The sequence below is a fragment of the Phascolarctos cinereus genome, unplaced genomic scaffold (genome assembly GCF_003287225.1).
Source record: "Phascolarctos cinereus isolate Bilbo 61053 unplaced genomic scaffold, phaCin_HiC Scaffold_4;HRSCAF=312, whole genome shotgun sequence".
Lineage (NCBI taxonomy): Eukaryota > Metazoa > Chordata > Mammalia > Diprotodontia > Phascolarctidae > Phascolarctos > Phascolarctos cinereus.
The window spans coordinates 530314307-530332533 of NW_027555847.1; the positions used below are offsets into that span (position 1 = coordinate 530314307).

Genomic DNA, 18227 nt, shown 5'->3' on the forward strand with positions numbered 1-18227 from the left:
TTAGGCTAGATGACCTCCAAGTTCCATTATGTTCTAACAATTTGTGAAATACGGCAATGATATGGGGAAATGCTAGATTTGGAGTCAGAGTAGCAGAGTTCATATACTGGCTCTGCTATATCCCTACTACCTGTATAATCATGGAGATGGAATGTGGAGTTCAGGAAATAGGTAATAAGCTGGTGTGATTGTGGGAAGGGAGGTTTCAATATGAAATGTGCAGAGGGCCAGGTTGGAAACAGATGGGGAGGTACTTTAAATGCCACTTAAAGGAGTTTGCATTTTATGATAGATTCAAAAGGGAAGCAAATAAAGATTTTTGATCAGTGAAGTGATCTGGTATGACATGTTTTTGGAAGATTGTTTTTGTAGCTATGTGAAGGATGAGTTGAGCAAGAATCATAGATTTAGAGGTAGAATAGATTGTAGAGGACATCTAGTTAAGCGCAACTGGAAGCAAAGAGAAAAATGAGGAGCCTACTGAAATGGTCTAAGAGGAAGCTAGTGTAATCGTCCAAAGTACAATAGCAAGGTCATGAAGGTGTTACCCAAGGTGGCAGCAATGTAAGTGGAGATAATGGAAAGGATGCAAGAGATTGTATGGCAGTAGGAGTGATAGGATTTGGCAACAAGGCACTCTATATATAAACTATATAATAACTGTAGAGTATGTTGAATATAACACAGTATAAATATAAATAACAACCATTACCATGTTATTGACTGTTATCAACCACTTCTTTAAGTATTGCATAGTTTTCTTTCTCCCAAATGCAGGTGGCTCTAGGCCATTTTGCTTGCTTTCCCTGGCTAATATCAACTTGAATTCAACTGCTACTTACCACAGAGAATTTGAATGTGAAATTTACACCTTTTTGTTTTCTGAGTTCTCTAAGCTGTGCCCTCAGGGATCTTGGGTTCTGTCTACTAGGTGGCCTCCATCAGTACAGATGGCAACTTTCATAGAGAGTAATAAACTTTTTTTTTAATAGCTTCCATTTCTTCAGTGAGTGCACTTTGAAACAAAGTAAAAGATGGCTAAAATATTTAAGCTTTTTAAGGTTTTCTACTAAGATCTGTTAACTCCTTTCTTACTAATGGACACACTAATGCTTTGGAATCATTCTTGCTTTCTAAAGTAGGGAGGTTAAGGGGCAGCTAGGTGGCACAGTGGATAGGGCACCAGCCCTGGAGTCAGGAGGACCTGAGTTCAAAGCCAGCTTCAGATACATAACACTTAACTAGCTGTGTGATTCTGGGCAAGTCACTTAACCCAAATTGCCTCACCCAAAAACAAAATTACAATAGGGAGGTTAGGACGAGGCAAACTTCCCCATGTCTTTTGCCAGGAATAAAATGGGGAAAGAAGAGAATTTAATAGAAACTGAGCACACTGTGAGTAGGATTCACTTTCAGGATTTAAAGCTGTTCTTAAATCTTCAGCATGGAAAAGGCATTCATAATCTGGCTGCTGTCATTGCTACTCTGGCTTATCTGAGTCTCTGGTCTTACATTCAAATTTGGCTGTTATTTTCTTCTGTTTATTACTGTGTTCCCTCTAGTTTATTACTAGCTTGACACTTTTGTGATACACCTGTGGAAGATTTCCTTTAAGGCTTCAGTTCCTTTTCCATTATTGCACTATGGTATGGTTTGAATTTCTGTGGTTCAGGGAGTGCTAGGCTGGTGTTCAAATAATGTTAATTTAAAATACAATACTTACTGAAAATGTATTCAGGACCTTCTCCTCTTTGTATAGCCTAGTAGAAAAAGAGCTGGAGTGGAATTTAGGAGATATAGGAATTCTAAAACTGCCTCAGACACTTAGTTATGTTGATGGGAGTGGAGCCCAAGCCAAGATCTTCGCCCTTTGACCCAAAGAGAATCTGACTCCCCTTTGTCTACAATACCCAGCCCCTCATTTCCCTTTGAAAGCCTTAGCCTTTCTTTTAATCTTAGTCAGATGCACCTTTGCCCCTTGATCTAAAAGAATCTGGTTCCCTTTTGTCTATAGGCCTCAGAAAAGCCTTACTCTGGTCTCAAAAGTTCCTTATCAATTCCTGTTATCTCCCTTTGAAAGTCCTAGCCCCACCCTTTGACCTTGTGCAGATGCCTTCCAAACTTCTGCCTTCCTGTTCCCTCCATTAGCTATTCCCATTGTCTATTCAATCTCTCAGACCTTCCAATCAGAATTCTCATCTGGACTCTTTTCCCAGCCCCCCTTCTCTGGCCACCCCAAAATTACTTCAGTGTATAAAAATTCCACCCTGGGCCCCATTCAGAGGCTGAGGATCTCAAGCTTAAAAGGCTGAGACTTTCTCATGCCCACCTGTCCTTAGGGGTGTCACCTGGCCTATGCAATTTATCACTAATAAACTTTTCCTCTGGCTGAAGAAGATTTGAGTTGAATTCATTCAGCAGGGCCCGGTACCATGATTTTGGGTTTGCAACACCCCAAAAGTCCTAGACTTCTTCAATATGACTATGGCTAGGCAAGTGACTTTAAATTAATAATAGCTAGGTAACATTTAGATAACACATAAAGGTTTTCAAAGTGCTTTACATGCATTATCTAATTTGATCCTCATAACAACCTTGTGAAGTCAGTAGTATTATCATCCTCATTCTGCAGATGATGAAACTAAGGCTGAGAGAGGTTAAGTGACTAAGAGGTTAAATTAAGTGCCTGAGATTTGATTTGAACTTGTCTCCCTCACTGCTGAGTGGATACACTGAACAACCTAAGGACAACATATAACAACCTCAGTTTCCTCACCTATAAAACAAGACTTGATAATGTTGCCTACCTCTTAGAGTTGCTGTGAAGAAAGTGTTTTATAAGCCTAAAAGTACTGTGTAAATATGATCTGCATCATTATCATCATCATCATCATGATAGACTGTGCAGTGGAGTAAGGAGATCTGTTCATTCCATTTCTTTAACAGTAGGTCTGATTCACTCAATATTGCATGGGAATATAATACATATGTCTACCAAGAAATTGCTAAGGGGCAGCTAGGAGTGCAGTGGATAGAGCACCAGCCCTGGAGTTAGGAGGACCTGAGTCCAAATCTGACCTCAGACACATAACACTTACTAGATATGTGACTCTGGGCAAGTCATTTAACCCCAATTGCCTTGCAAAGAAAAAAGAAATTGCTGAGATTTCTTTTTATTCTCTTTCTCATTAGCTTCATTATTTTCACTGGTTTATTCTATTAAATGAAACTCCTGAAAGGCCAGGGTCATCTTGTTTTTCATCTTTATCTCTCTAGTGCTTTGAACATTATAATTTTTTAATAAGTTTATTGCCTTGAGTTGAATTACCATCACCAAAAAAGTACTTATTAAACCCCTATATCTATATAATACTGTTTAAGTTTATGGTGCATCATTTTGTATGGCAAGGAATGAACAATTTAAGTTGTGACTTGTCTGTTCAGAAAAGGCAAGAGTAGGTAGGAGATCGTTACATAGACATTAACTGTGAAGTAAGAAGACCTATCCCAAGTATTGGCTCTGATGGGGTTGGGATCTGGGCCCCAGAAAGGAAAAACCCTGGACTTTCCCACATGGCCAAATCTCTGGCATTTGCCCCGAGGCTACAATCCCATCAACTGGCCTTTCACTGTGACTACAGACCAATCTTCCCTCCATTGTCTTACCTCCCTATGGCCCCTGGCCATTTCCCCTCCCATCCAGATCTCCTTAGGCCCTTCCTCCCCTCACCCCAAACTACCTGGACACTCCTAGATCACTCCCACAGGCTTTCTGTATATAAGGTCCATCTTGTCTCCATTAAGATGCTGGGATTCTTATAATCTAGCCAATAACTTACTAATGTTCAGGCTCCTTAAGAGTCTACCCAATATGTTCTAATAAACCTTGTGTTTAGCTGAAAGAAGGCTTGGCCCGCGTGTTGTGATTTTGGGGTCCCAGGACCCCTGAACCCCTAAGCCACATCAGCTCCACAGTGTATATACTCCCTGTGTGACACTTGAGCAAGTCAATTAGTCTCAAATAAGCTTCCTTTTTTTTCTCTATAAAATGGGGATAACATCCATACTGCAAACTACCATGGGTTGCTGTGAAGGTCAAAGCTGGAAATGTATGAAGAGTCCTCAGTGATTGCAAAGTGCTATAGAAATGTAAACTATTCCTATGTTTGTTCCATTTCACTGTTTCACAGAGTATCAGTGTTTGTATTCATATGGCCGTAAGCAATAAGGGTGGTAGTTTGAGCTCTGAAGAAGCCATTTGAAACACAGGATATGGAGGACAAAGTATAAATGTGGCAGTGGAGTGATTGAGATAAAGGGTAATAAATAGTTTTACTTGAGTGAATTGAAAATACTGTACTGGGGAACAGGAAAAGTTATTTGTGGTGCTTGAAGTAAATTTATATTCAGCTCCTTTGGATTCCTATAACTCTTTCCTCTGAACTCCTATTTTCAATAAGTGTAAGTGTTATCTATCTGTACCACCCACTCAAGTAGACACATCATTTACAGCCTTCTTTCTTTTCATAGCATAGAACTAATATCTCTCCCTAAACTAAGCTGTGATCTCCTTGAGAAGAGGCAGGTTCTCATACTTCTTTATTTTACCCTTTGGAATTTACAGTCTTAATTGCCTAGAGCAATGGGAGAGTCAGTGATTTGCCGGTGATCACATAGCACTACATTAAGAGCCTGAACTTGAACCCAGGTCTTCCACATAGATTGGAGGCAGTTAGATGGTGCAATTAAGAGAGCAATAGCACAGAGCCAGGAATATCAGGGTTCAAATCCATCCTCAGATACTTTCTAGTGACCCTGTGAGAGTCACTTAATCTGTCTGCCTCAGTTTCCTTACCTATAAAATGAGTATAACTATCACATCTACCTCCCATAGGCTGTTGTGAGAATACTGTGAGATGATATTACTAAAGAGCTTTGCAAACTAAAACACTATATGGCTGCCAGCTATTCTGTACTAAAAGGCTGACTCAGTCCTCTATCCACTACTTTACTACCATTTAGCCTCTCTACTGAACTCTTTATGGAAGACAAAAGCTATTGTGCCTATTTGAAGAGCTGCCTATATTCCAAATGGACTTTTTAGCTTGCTGAGAATGAAGATTTAGAAGTGGCCCTTAACCTACTTTCAACTATTTCTAAGATGTAGAAATAACTCTGGAGTAGAACAGATCTCCTAGGGCTAGGAATTTGAAATGAGAGTAGCCTTAGACTACTAGTAATGCTACTGATGCTTTAAATGAGTTAACACTTATTCTCCAAGGATCTCAAACCTGAATGTATGTGATGGTAAGTATCATCATCTCCACTTAGACAAAATGAATCATCATGTCAAGGCAGGAGCAGGGGACTCAAAAACCTGGTTCTGAACCACTCCTTTTCCAATCAGATCAATCAGATTCTTCCATTTGCTGTAAAAGTGTGCATTTCCAAGAAGACTGTATTTTGAATAGGAGTGCATCACCTAGAATTAGTGTTTGAAAAATTGGTTTTCTCTGATGAAATGTAAGTTTAATATGTCTGAAATTCACTGATAGTTCCTCTCAATTTATAATTCATGCTATTCCTAATACTATTTCTTTTTCTCTTTTTAAATGACAGGTTAACATGGTTTCACTGAAGTTTTCCTCCTCTTTGTTATTTTGAGATCTAAGGATTTTGTCTTCTATTTATATATCTTCTCCATGTCTTCCAATGAAAATTCTCCTTACTCAATACTAATAAATTATTAGTCATTTATTGACAAATATTCATTATCTACAGGAAAGAACATAAACTCTTACTACTTTCATCTATTCAAAATAATAAAGAATTAAAATCATGCTGATTTTCTCTTGCCAAGGAGAAGAGTGAACTGGGTTGAGTTAGACTGAGCTGCTTAAAGACACGTTGACTCATTCTGCTATAAGAAAACCTGTAGGTAATTCTTAGGGTCATGAAATTTAGAAATAGAAGAATTAGGGTATATAGAGTTGGTAATGACATAGAGGAAGGGATAAAGGAAGGGGGAGGAGGGAGGGAGACAGGAAGGAAGGAATGAACAAACATTTTTGTAAGAACAACTTTGTACCAAACATGCGCTATGCACGTTATCAATATTATCTCATTGATCTTCACAAGATGGGAAATATGTGCTATTATTATCTACATTTTCAGTTGAGGAAACTGAAATAGAAGTTAAGTGACTTGTCTAGGGTCACACAGCTAGTGTATCAGGTCTTCAGGTCTTCCTGACTCCACATCTAGTATTTTATTCACTGTACCACTATGTTCCTCTAGAGGTCATTTAATCCAAACCCTTTGTTTTGTATTAAGAAACAGGCCCAGAGAGGTTAACTGTCCAGCCCAAGGCCACATGCACAGTTGTGTTGGAACTTGGGTTTGAGCCTAGGTTTTAATCTCAGATGTAATGCATTTTCCACTGTACTATCCTTATGTCATCTACTATGGTGTGCAAATTGCTTTGGCCAAGCAATAATTTTTTATATAGCTTTTGTTTGTTTATTTTGGCTATTCCCCTGGCACTTTCTGCTTAATGCCATCACAGTCTATTTAATTTCCTATTTTCAGTATCACCTATGACTCCTAGTACTTGGGGCAGCAACTATAACAGTCATCATTTTTTTTTACTACTTCAGTCCTTTGCCAAGAGAATCTGGTAAATATAATGAAGAAAAAGAAATGTAGTAGCAACAAGTATGCAGGGTACTATATCACTGAGCACCTAAATTTGATTCAATTGTTTGTATTAATCAAGTAATAAATATTTTATCAATCTTTCCTTCCCACTACAACACCTTCCATTGAGTAATTTTTAATCCCTCAATACATATCTACATGGCATAGAGAAAAGGTTCCTATATTAACCATGTCCCAAAATGTGTATCTTTCTGGATTTTCAGTTTATCTTCTCTGTATCAGAATGTGAAGGTCATATTTCATCTTGATTCCTTTTCTTAGAGATCTTCCTAGTTTCTTCTGAAATTGTTCATTTCTGTATTTTTTGAAGCACAATAATATTCAATTACATTCATATACCATGATTAGTTTAGTCATTCCCCTATAGGAGGACACTATCTTAGTTGCATGATAACTTCATTGAATTGTCATTTCTTTCTTTTATTAATGAAACTTTAAAAAATGTAAGTTTTCCCCCCAGAATTGCTTTAGTGGTATTCCATAAGTGTTGGTATATCATCTCATTATGTCATTTTCTATAATGAAATTGTGTATTGTTCTATAACTTATTCTTTGATAGAGTAGTTCTTTAGAATTGGGGTTTTAATCTATAATTACTTTTTAATTCTTTTTAAGAGACCTTTTGTTAAACAACCTTTTATTGCATCATGATCAGTAAATCATTGATTCAGTCTTTCTGATTTTCTTTTTTTTTTGGTGAGTTATTTATACCCTAATATATGGTCAATTTTTGGTACATGGTCAAAGGTGCCATGTACAGCTGAAAATATATATATATATTCTCATCCAGTAATTACCAAATATTTATCATCTCTAATTTTTCTGATTTTTCTATCATTTTCTATCATTTCTAATTTTTCTTTTTATCTTTTTGTTAGATTTGTCTAAGTCTGAAAGGAATACATAGTTCAACTGCTATTTCTCCCTTTAGTGCAATTAAATTCTTTCCTTTAAATATTTAAATTTTATGATGTCAGGCACATATATTAAAATAGTGACATTAATTTATTATTTATGATGTGTTTTAGCATAATATACATTTCTTGCTGATCTCTTTTTGTCTTTTATGTATTTACTGTAGCTTTCTCTAAAATCATGACTTCTACCCCTGCTTTGTTTAATTGAGCAAAAGCATAATAGATATTGAGTTAGTCTTCCTTTTTAACTCTATGTGAATCTTCATGTTTGAAGTGTCTTTCTTATAAAACCATTGTCAGATCCATTTCAATCTTCCTTTTTATGGGTGAGTTAATCCCATCCACACTCAAAATTATGATTGTTAAGTGTGTATTTCCCTCAATCCTACCTTCTTTGATTTTTTTTCCCTTTTTGCTCCTCCAACTTTCCTCTTTACCAATAAAAAATGGTGGTAGAAGAAAAAGAATATGGATATGGCTTTATTTTGTGAGAACTATGGGCATGTGTTTGCATCTATTTATAGTAGTCTAACTGAGAACATCTGATTTCGACCAAGTGAAAGTGGTTTGAAAGTGTTTCTTCACCTTCACTTAGTTTTATGTCAATCATTTGCTGGATTTTGTGCCATACACAACAGTTTTATTGTTCTCTTTTGTTCTACTTTTATTTCTGTGGCTTAAGAGAATGGATATTAAGTCAAGGAACTATGAACAAACTGTAGCTATTAAAGAACACATCTGTATAACTGGTAGAGATATCACAATAGTTGTTGTATAATAAAATCAAGCTTTTCAAGGATCATTCAAGCCCAACATTAAACATGATCAGCTGCAAAACCATAAAGTTTTGTAAAAGTAAAAGTCAAAAATGAAAATCAGCACCAAGAATTAACAGTTTTTGACAAAATAGCCTAATTCATCCTCAGAAAATAAACAAAGACTCTCAGAGAAAATTGACAGCTAGAGAAGTTGTTATTAATTCTTCTATACCATGGGGTATAGACCTCTTGAAGCTGGGAGAAAAAAAAACCATTAAAAGACTATTTTAAAGAAAAAACAACAGTTAACTTTTGCTATGGGGAAAAAATGATTGTCTTGGGCAAAACAATATATAAAGACTGGAGAATTAAAGATTAAGGAGAAAGGTAATTTTAATCATGGAATTCCCCTTTTCTTTTAAGGATATACTGAAAGTTTTATCTGAAATCCAGGGGAGCTCATTAGTTCTAGACATTTTTATTAAATTACAAAATATCCCCAAAATTGGGAATTTTTCTTTTACCTCCAATGGTCCTAGAAGTTATGTTCCATTGAATGATATATTTACTATTGACTTATTAAAAGGAAAATTAGACCAGGTGGCAAATCTTAAGCAGCTATTTTTAGGCTCCTTTCTTATTTTATTGAACATTAAATTTATTTAAGAAGTCTTAAGGAAATTTTGTTCCTCTAATACCATACTGAACTAGAGTCAGCTTGAACTAGCTTATAAGAGCAGATTGTTAAATTTTGAGAGTGAATATTTCCCCTTCAGAAATTGGCAATGCTACAAATCAGAGCTTGATTTTTTTGCTTTGTTGTTTGCCTAGACTTAATAAAGTGATGAGGAAATGTTAATAATGCAGATTGAGTAAAATCTATATTAAAAATAAAATCTTCATTAAATAATGCAGATAAAAAAGATTAAAAGTGTGTTGTTTATACATTTTTTTAGAGAGGCAGTTGTTAAACATTTATCAGCACATCTCTGCTGAACATCTTTGACTTCTGCCATTCATTCCTAGTTTCAATCACTGAAAGCATTCAGAATGATAGATGACAGATTTTAAGAGGCAGAGGAGATTTTAGTAGTCATCTAGTCCAACTTGCACAAGAAAGGAATACATACTATAAGTCATCAGCTTATCCACTTGACAAGGAAGCTGACATCACCTTAGAAAGCCCCAGCCTAAGTTCATAACAGCAATGTGACATCATTCAATATTTTCATGTTGTTGTCATTGTTTTTCTGGGTATATCTTCTATACTCCTGCCCATAGATAGCAGATAGAACATAAATGAAACTAAGTATGTTTTTTGTAAAATAAAATGCAGCAATTAACTTTTCATCTCCTCTGTGCTAATTTTCACCAAGTAATATTTACTACTGACCCTCAAATGTGACACACTTGAAAAAGAAAAAAAAAGAGTGAGTGACTTAAGAATTTCATCCTAGGCATTATTACTCCAATTCAAGATGAGGTCTTCTCCCATGGGAGCTACAGGATGATGTTTATTTTGGTTACCTGTTATTCCTTTGAAGTACACTGGTCTTCAGCTGAAGTTATTCATTGTGCTTTTCTTTACCTTCTCTTTCAGGTCACCGTTTTGGCTCAACAAAGATGTCCCGGGCACAAACGTTTCCCAGCTACACCTCAGAACAGAATGAAGAGCACCAGCAGCCCCTGTCGCTGTCTAGCAGCTATGGATTTAGCTACAGCTCCAGCCTCATCCAATGACACACAGAGAACCACTGTTGACCAGAGAGACAGTCTAGCCTGAAACCTGCCCATAGGGTCAGGAAACCACTTGTACCCTCTGCATACATGGAAGACCAATTGCAGTGAAAACTGAGCTGTGTCAGTTCTAGTCCTGGTCACAGTTGAAGGTTAAAAACTGGAGCTCTGCTTCCTAGAGTCAGAGGCTAAGTCTTTTATTTATTGAATTTCTTTGGGGAATCTGTTTAAAGAAATTGATTTTGAATTGTAAGAAAAGTCATTTAAATAAACAAAACCCTTTTGGTCTGAAGGCAGTAAAGGCCTCCACATGGTGGGATATTGCCTGGATTGGGTTGTGATGTCTTGAGTATCAGGCACTTTCCACCTGCCTCCTTGGCTGAGATTTCCTATTTACACTCCCAATGACAGAACCTGTCCTTAGTTAATAGTGGTGGGCCACTGGAATCACTTCTGTGTTAGAGGTTTTGACAGGAATACAATCAGTGAACACCAGAAACAGCATCAAAACTGTTCATATAAATACATCCCATGGCAATTAAAAGAACAAGAAATTTAAAACACCATGTTAAGCAGGGCCCCATAGCTCTATTCTGTGTGTATATGCGTACAAGTGTGTGTATGTAGAAATATAGAGCCGGATATCAATCTATCCATCTATATATAACAAGTATTTATAAAATGTGTGCTGAGGGTGACAGGATATGCTCACTTAAATTGTTGAAAAATGTAATCCGGTGCATTCAAATTAAGATTGTTATGTCAATATCTATTTTTAAATTAGTGCTGTAAAAAGGCTTCTCATTAGCAAAAGTATTTATGTAATCAAGTCTGCACTTATGACAAATGTAAATGCGAAAGTGAGAAAGGGGAATGTGTTTGAACAAAATGAACAAATCCAGCTATCCCACAATTCATATTGTCACATTCTTTCTGGTTGGTGTTACCCTGGTTTCTGACATTCTCTGCCCCTTGCCCCTCTTGCATATCTATTTGAAGTATAAAAAACATTATAATCATTGATCAACTACCTGTTTAACCTTCAGCAACAGAGCAATTTAAAATGAAACATTAAGAAAGGAAAAATGTTTCTAAAAATGACCTCGGTGAAATCATTTTAGAATCAGCAAAAGAACAAAATGAGAAAGATTGCAGTAGATATCAAGATATTTAAATTTTCATAAATGCCATGTGCAGAATGCAGAATCTCAACCTCCTAAATAAAGAGAATATACTGTTTGAATTTTCCTTATGTGACCAGATCTGAAGTTATGTTGTAGGCACTAGAACTGACTATGAATATGGAGGAGATTTTATCAAGGACCACTTTTTATCCCCAATACCTTGTCTGATCAAGATAGCCCAAAGGGAAGAAGGAATTAATTGTTGTTTTGGGGTAGTCTGAGAATTTAAGTAAAAAAAATTATCCATCAATTTTATGGTGTTTTCAAGACAAAATGGAATATTTCTATCTGAATTATCTGGATAATTGTGATTGTGATATGTAATCAAAAATAGATAAAAAGAACTATAGCAGTTGTTTTTAATCTATGTAACATTAGAATAATGTAAATTTAAATGACTAATTAAGAATCATTTTGATTAGAAAATAATATGTTTGCTAGATGATGGTAAGGTCTTTAACTTCTATCCTAAATACCGTTTTCATTAACCTGATTGCTGGCAGATGAGACACCTTCAGCCAACAAATGCTGAATCAAAAGGGCATGGGTTTGTCTAAATGGGCATCACCCCTTACAATAAACTGTTGATAATCTTTCTGTCTCTCATATGAGGGTGAAATTCCCTCTAGAATGGCAGTTGTAATTCCACTGAAAAAAGTAATTATCCTCAGCCTTGATGGGGAGATGGGGAGCAGCGGGAAATTCCCTTCTCCCTAACCATGTGGACTTTGCTGAAACAGCAGGAGAGGAAATGACTGGTACCAAAAGACAGAGCCTACCCTGAAACCCCGCTTTTCAGGGTTGAAATTGCTTTGAATTACTTCAGCTCATGGCATTTGCTTTTGCAATGCCAAGCCTATGTTATACCAGAGCAACTTCCAGCTGAGAATATTTTCGCACAGCTCCTGGTGGAGCCTCATCCAGAGGGAGAGAGAGACTGTCTCTCCTTTGGCTCGCTCGGTTGAGCTGTTGCCTAGAGACCACAAGGTTCCACTTGGGACTCATGGGGGAGGGCCCTCAGGGGGCCTAGTTTATGTCTCAGCTTTATTAACATGCAGGCTGCACAGACAGTAGCCGGGGAGGGGGGAGGGATTACTAATTAGCTATGTCTGCTCTTGTGTTGGCTTATAGGGACCAACAATACCTGCACTGAAGTTGTTTAGGAAACAATATTTGGATCTGATCCTTAGTTATCAGTGGGACTAACTGATGGCAAACTAGTAAAGATAGGTCTGGTTGGACCAGTTCATTTGTAAAAGAAGTAAAGGAGAAAAAGAGAGACAGAGACAAAGACAGAGACAGAGAGGCAGACAGACAGAGAGATTGATTTCCTTCCTTAGTCTTGAATTGAACCTTATCAAAATGAGGAATAATGCTATAAAATCTCTCCTGCTTCGTTTTTGCAAATTTATTTTGGCATACCTTTGCAAGTACACACTTGGTGCAACTGTAGCCAAGATAAAACTGCAAAGTGAACGGATAAGAGAACTTATATCAATGTAATATTCTTGACACCAAGTAATGTGCATTGTAATAAAAATGACAAGCATATAAGTTTCTTTTCAACCACCAAAAATAAATGTAGTTGCTGTATTAATCATTTGGTACTTCATAAAACTGATTCAACTTGGATCAGCTAAAACAACTCATTTGAAACAGTCGAGGTTTTGCTGAAGATGTCTCTGCCATTTACAAATCATTTCTCTCTCTGTGAAGATGAATTGTCCCCCTGATTTGCATGTAAAATTCTCAAAGGAGGAGGGATAAGAATGGACCAAAGATAACTTCAGGTTCTTTATTTATATGGATGAATGGAGGAAACACTGTAAATGCATACTGGTTAATTAAAATAGCCAGTTTCACTTCTAAGTTAATGAACATAAGGAAAGGCTGAATGAATCCAGTACAGAAGATGTAGGATTCTCTGAGACTTGGATACATTGGACTACTTTCCTTTTCAATGCATGTGGCTTTTCAAGGATTTTTTTTCTTTGAGATTTCCTTCTCCTGCTAATGCTAACTGCTATAACATGTACAGAATTAATAGCATATGCATACACTATATTTAAAATAAAGGACATACAAAATAGCCTTGATCAAATAGCTATTATCCTGGTGGGGAAAAAAGACTTAGTATAATTTTTTTTTATTTATTTAAAATAGGCACTTAGAAAAAAAGTCATCGTGCAAGTTTCAGGTATTTTGACTGAATCAATTCTGGCCACAGATACAATTTGTATTTCCTCTATTGAAATCTATAAAACTACCTATATAGTAAAAAGCTAATAGGGTATGTGTGGAATAAAGTGGCATTTAGTAAAATTGAGCATCCCCTCTTCAGACAGAAACTAGTCAGATGACCATTGCCACATATCATTCAAATATCAATTTCAATGGACAATGATTTCTTAAATTCATTCTATCATTTTTAATTATGAAAGTTTACACTTGATATCCCTTGTGGAATGACAAAGAGGTGAATTTATTGTTGGCAGTAGCCTCTATGGAACCAATTTACTGCACATAATATCTTTATGGTACATATTAAAGATATTTTTATATAAGCTAGATTTTTGTCCCATTGCCTTTACCCAATATTTCAAAAACTTTTAAAAAAAAATAATTTCATTTATCACTAAAATATTCCAGTAATCTCTTTAAATTAGCATAATGATGGCTATAGGAAAGAGGCAATACTATTTCAGTGGGACTGAGGAGTAGCCTTTTGTTTTATGTATTATTTTTAAGTACCTAAAAATACTCAAAATGAAGGCAGTATATGTTTAAACAACTTTATCAAAATGGCCACGCCCAATGTTTTTCTAATTATTTACTAGTTCAATACCTGTTCTTCTCCCTCCCAACCCCCAAGTCTTTACAAAGAAGATAAAATACGCAGTTGGTCACACATTAACCATCATAAAAGGGGATACACTGCCTTAGTGAACCTCTCAAATGCTGACATCTCTCTCTTTGACATTTGTAAGCTATGGAACTTATGTAATACAATTTAGAATGAAAAGAAGATAAACTAGACTTCACAGTGATCATGGCAGGAGGAGTGGGGTGGGGGGTGGAGGAAGACCCAAGCAAGACAGCAATTATAGGCTAGATTAAGATTTTTTTTTCCTGAACTCTCTGCTGAAGTATTTGGGGTTGCTTGTTGCACCATTCCGATCTCAGTTCCCTAATGAGATGTCCTTAATATTCTGACTTTGGATTAGATTAAAATGGAAAAACAGAAAAAGGCAGAGTACCAGCTTTATACTGCCTTGGAAGAATGCAAAGGAGGATTGTTTCAGACCAGGCAAAGATTTGTTGTTCTCTCAATTTCTGGGAATGATTTAATAGGAAAAATTTGTAACAAAATTGTCTTGCAGTAGATAATAAGATAGTGAAATGAGACCTGCATATGAGTTGTTCACCACTATGTAGATGTAATGTCATTTGAGGGTTATGTTGGGGGCTAATTTCTAAACAGAGGCATCAACAGACTCATGAACATTCTCTGCATATATAAATAAAAAATTATGCAGGGTTAGACTTCTGGCCCCCCTTTCATGGAGCTTCCCCAAGCCTCTGTTTCAAAATTCCATTTTTGGCATTTTTACCACCTTGCCTGAATCTTTCCTACAGTTGCAGATACACTAAGAAGTATCATAGTATTTGTATAAGTGAAGTGATTTTTTTTGCATATGTATTTTCCAATTGGTCATAGAATTTTAGGGATAAAAGGGATCTAATCTCTTTATTGTACAGATGGGGAAAGTGAGACCTGAAGAGATTAACTGATTTTCCCTAGGTCATATAATTAGTAGTGGCAGAGCTGTGACTAGAACAGATCACCTGGTTCTCAGTGCAATACTCTTTCCTTAATTTGGACTGCAATTATATTGCTTCCCATCTTCCTTTTTAGTCTTCCCTATACTCTTTTTATCAGCTACCAATGAAGGAAGAGAGTAACCAAGTGAATTTTTTGACTCTTTTTCTGTTCCAACCTTCACTTAGCTCATCTCTGAATATTTTAATAGAGCACTTCATTATGATTATCACTCAGAACTCAATTGCTGCCATCATAGGTTTTTGCTATTGTTTTTTCTAGAGCCAGCCAAAAACTTTGCAGGCACTATTAGTTTTTATAGTATGTTATAGATAATTACCAAGTTCTGTGTGTGAAGTTAGAATTTATTGACCCTGAATGATAATTAATTTAGAGGATTTCAAATTGCTATGCTCTGTATTCCTAGAGATTCATCATATTGTGATTGTGATTACTATTACTGTTTAACCATTTCTGCAGCACTTTATGTTGTAAATATGTTGCAATCATTTACACACCCTTGTTAGGCAAATGTTAATATTACATAGACGGCTGGACGGCTTTGAATTACAAAGGAAAATGGGATGATTTTTTATTTTACCTGAAAGTTTCTACTTTTTGGTATCATGAGGCTTTTTATTTTCCCTCACATGCGCAAAAGCTTTTAAAAATATAATGTAAATGAAATTGAATTTAGGTATTATTGGTAAATATGATATTTTAAAAGAAACAAGAAAATTTTAGGTCTAAATTTTGCTGTTATGATTTTCCTGCCTCTTTACCTTTAGGGGACCTTGACTTTTCATCATTATTTAAAGGAGAAATGAGATTAGCTTGAAAGAGAAGAATTTCTATTTTCTTCTATATGTGTATTTGATGAATCATTTTATGTTATCCACTGTGCTTGTTTTCATGTAAGAGTTGCCAAGAGAATAGCTAAGTTTTAAAGTAACTTTTCCTTTTCTGGTTCACAAATTTCTCCAAGAAAAAAAAGCATTTCTATCCAATTTTAATAGTTGGTTTATTCAAATTCTAACCAAACATTTCATTGTTTGGAGACATGCAGTTCAATAAGACCTGAAAATAGACCAAATTCATTCAATTTCTTGACAGTCTTACATGAATAACTTGACAAACTGCATCATTTCCAATGACAGCTTTTCTGGACAAATGAAAGCAGAGTGTAAATACAATCTAATTGTCATATCAATGTGTCACCATGTTGGGGTTTTATGGCCCCCTTGACTCAACTAAGTTTCCTGTAAGTTTATGTGCATTCCTATTTTAAGAAAATCTGATACACAGAAATATTCAAAAAGCAAAAAAGGGATAACAATTTGAATTACAAAAGTATTCTTGTAAGATCCCTTTAATTAAAAGATCATCTAGTGTGTTTATTTGCTGGCCATTAACATAAAGATTGGGAGGCACAGAAATTTATAGCTAGAATATTAGGATTTCCTTGCCAATTCAAGTTCAGTTAGAAAGAAGATATTTCTGAAGTTCATAATGTAAGTTAATTGGAAAGCAAAATTTGATTTACAAATTTTTGTTTCACATACATCCTTTCATGTATAAATCACGTTAAACTTTTGTACATGCTTTTAATAATTAAAAATAAAAACATAGCCATACGGCTCAAAAAGAAGGTCCAACTCTCTGTAAAGGGAATTAAGCAATCTTCCTGGTTGTAGTCAGTCCTCAGCTTCTAACAGTTAACATTATATCACTGTGCCAGTAAAACCTAAATCTTTAGCTATCTCTTACAACAAACTGCACAAACTTCTTGACCTGATCAATTTGCCCAAGTTTGTCTATCTACAGCTCCCTCCTGGGGGTCTCCCTGTTTGCTCTTCACAGATTTTCCTGGAGTTATCAATGGCTTTTGATGCCACGTACATCCCTACTCTGGAATGATTTCTTTGTAGTTCTATAGCCCTTCATCTCATTCAACTTTCCAGGGAATTTTTGATATAAATTAAATTAGAGGTCAAATAGTTGGTTGCTATGTTTACCTATTTAACTGCTTCATAAACATTTTTTTAAAATTCCATATGAGTACGCTAGGTCTTTTATAATTGATTAAACAATTGATTCAATATTATTTAGGTTTATTTCAGCAAAAACTTAAATAGGTTCTTGGTTAAGAACATAACTCACTATTATATAATTGTTTCTATGGAAAAAATCAGATTCAATTTATATTGTTTTGATTTGCAATTTCCTTTTCAAGACTGTACCCACTGTAAGTTTGAACACTGACAGTACTTAAATGTTAATTGAAACATTTAAAATGGAATGGAAAAGATTCACAATCCCCAAAACAAAAATGAACATTTCTGGCAAAAAGAAAAAGAAAGAAAGAAAGAAAAGAAATCACATAGTGAAGAGATGGCAATAAAATTAGGACATTAAATTTTTAAAATTTTTTTGAGTGTTTTTCCCCTTGCCGAAAAGGCTGGCATGTTTAGTTGAAATCAACTAGTATCTCTTGAATTTACAGTTTCCATGTCCAGCTCTATACTAAATAAAATGAATCTAATACCATAGGTCCAATGTTTGTTATTCATAGTCCTATGAACATTGCAAAAGTTTGAAAAACACAAAAAGAAAAAAAAAGTATAGGTATAAAACTTGAATGATACTTTTATGCTTTTAAAAATACAAGCATGGAAAGATGGACAGAAGAATTTATTTATTCATGATTTTGCATGATTAGCATTTTGGATAATGGAATTAATGTTCTTTAATGTATGACTACTTAATGCAATTACCATTGTACAATACTGTAACTTTGGTTTCTTTACTTTATGTTACCATGTGAGGAAGTTTCTGTAACTACATAATTAAATAGAATTCTGACAATCATACACTGATAACCTTTAAAATGTCACCCATTACCTCACTTGCTAGCTTGCTATTTTCAAATAAAGGTGAAAGTTTGCCCTTTATTAAAGATAAGGTTACAAAGAATTTATTATGTATTTCCAGTATTTTCTGTAGCCCCATCTTATCTTGGCTCATTATTATTAGAATGATTAATCTGAATTGTGGAACCTTATGTTTGGAAAAGACCATACAGATCATCTAGTCT

At 35.4% G+C, this 18227-nt stretch overlaps 1 protein-coding gene across 1 annotated transcript in view; it reads left to right on the plus strand.

Moving 5' to 3' along the window:
- The window catches only part of DOK6 (docking protein 6), a 656109-nt gene extending 638827 nt beyond the window's left edge, over positions 1-17282 (plus strand). The window contains exon 8 of the mRNA XM_020985625.2: positions 9993-17282. Within this exon, the coding sequence (XP_020841284.1) occupies positions 9993-10132 (140 nt within the window). The 3' untranslated portion in view covers positions 10133-17282. The remainder of the gene's footprint in view (positions 1-9992) is intronic.
- Positions 17283-18227: the final 945 nt, after the last annotated feature.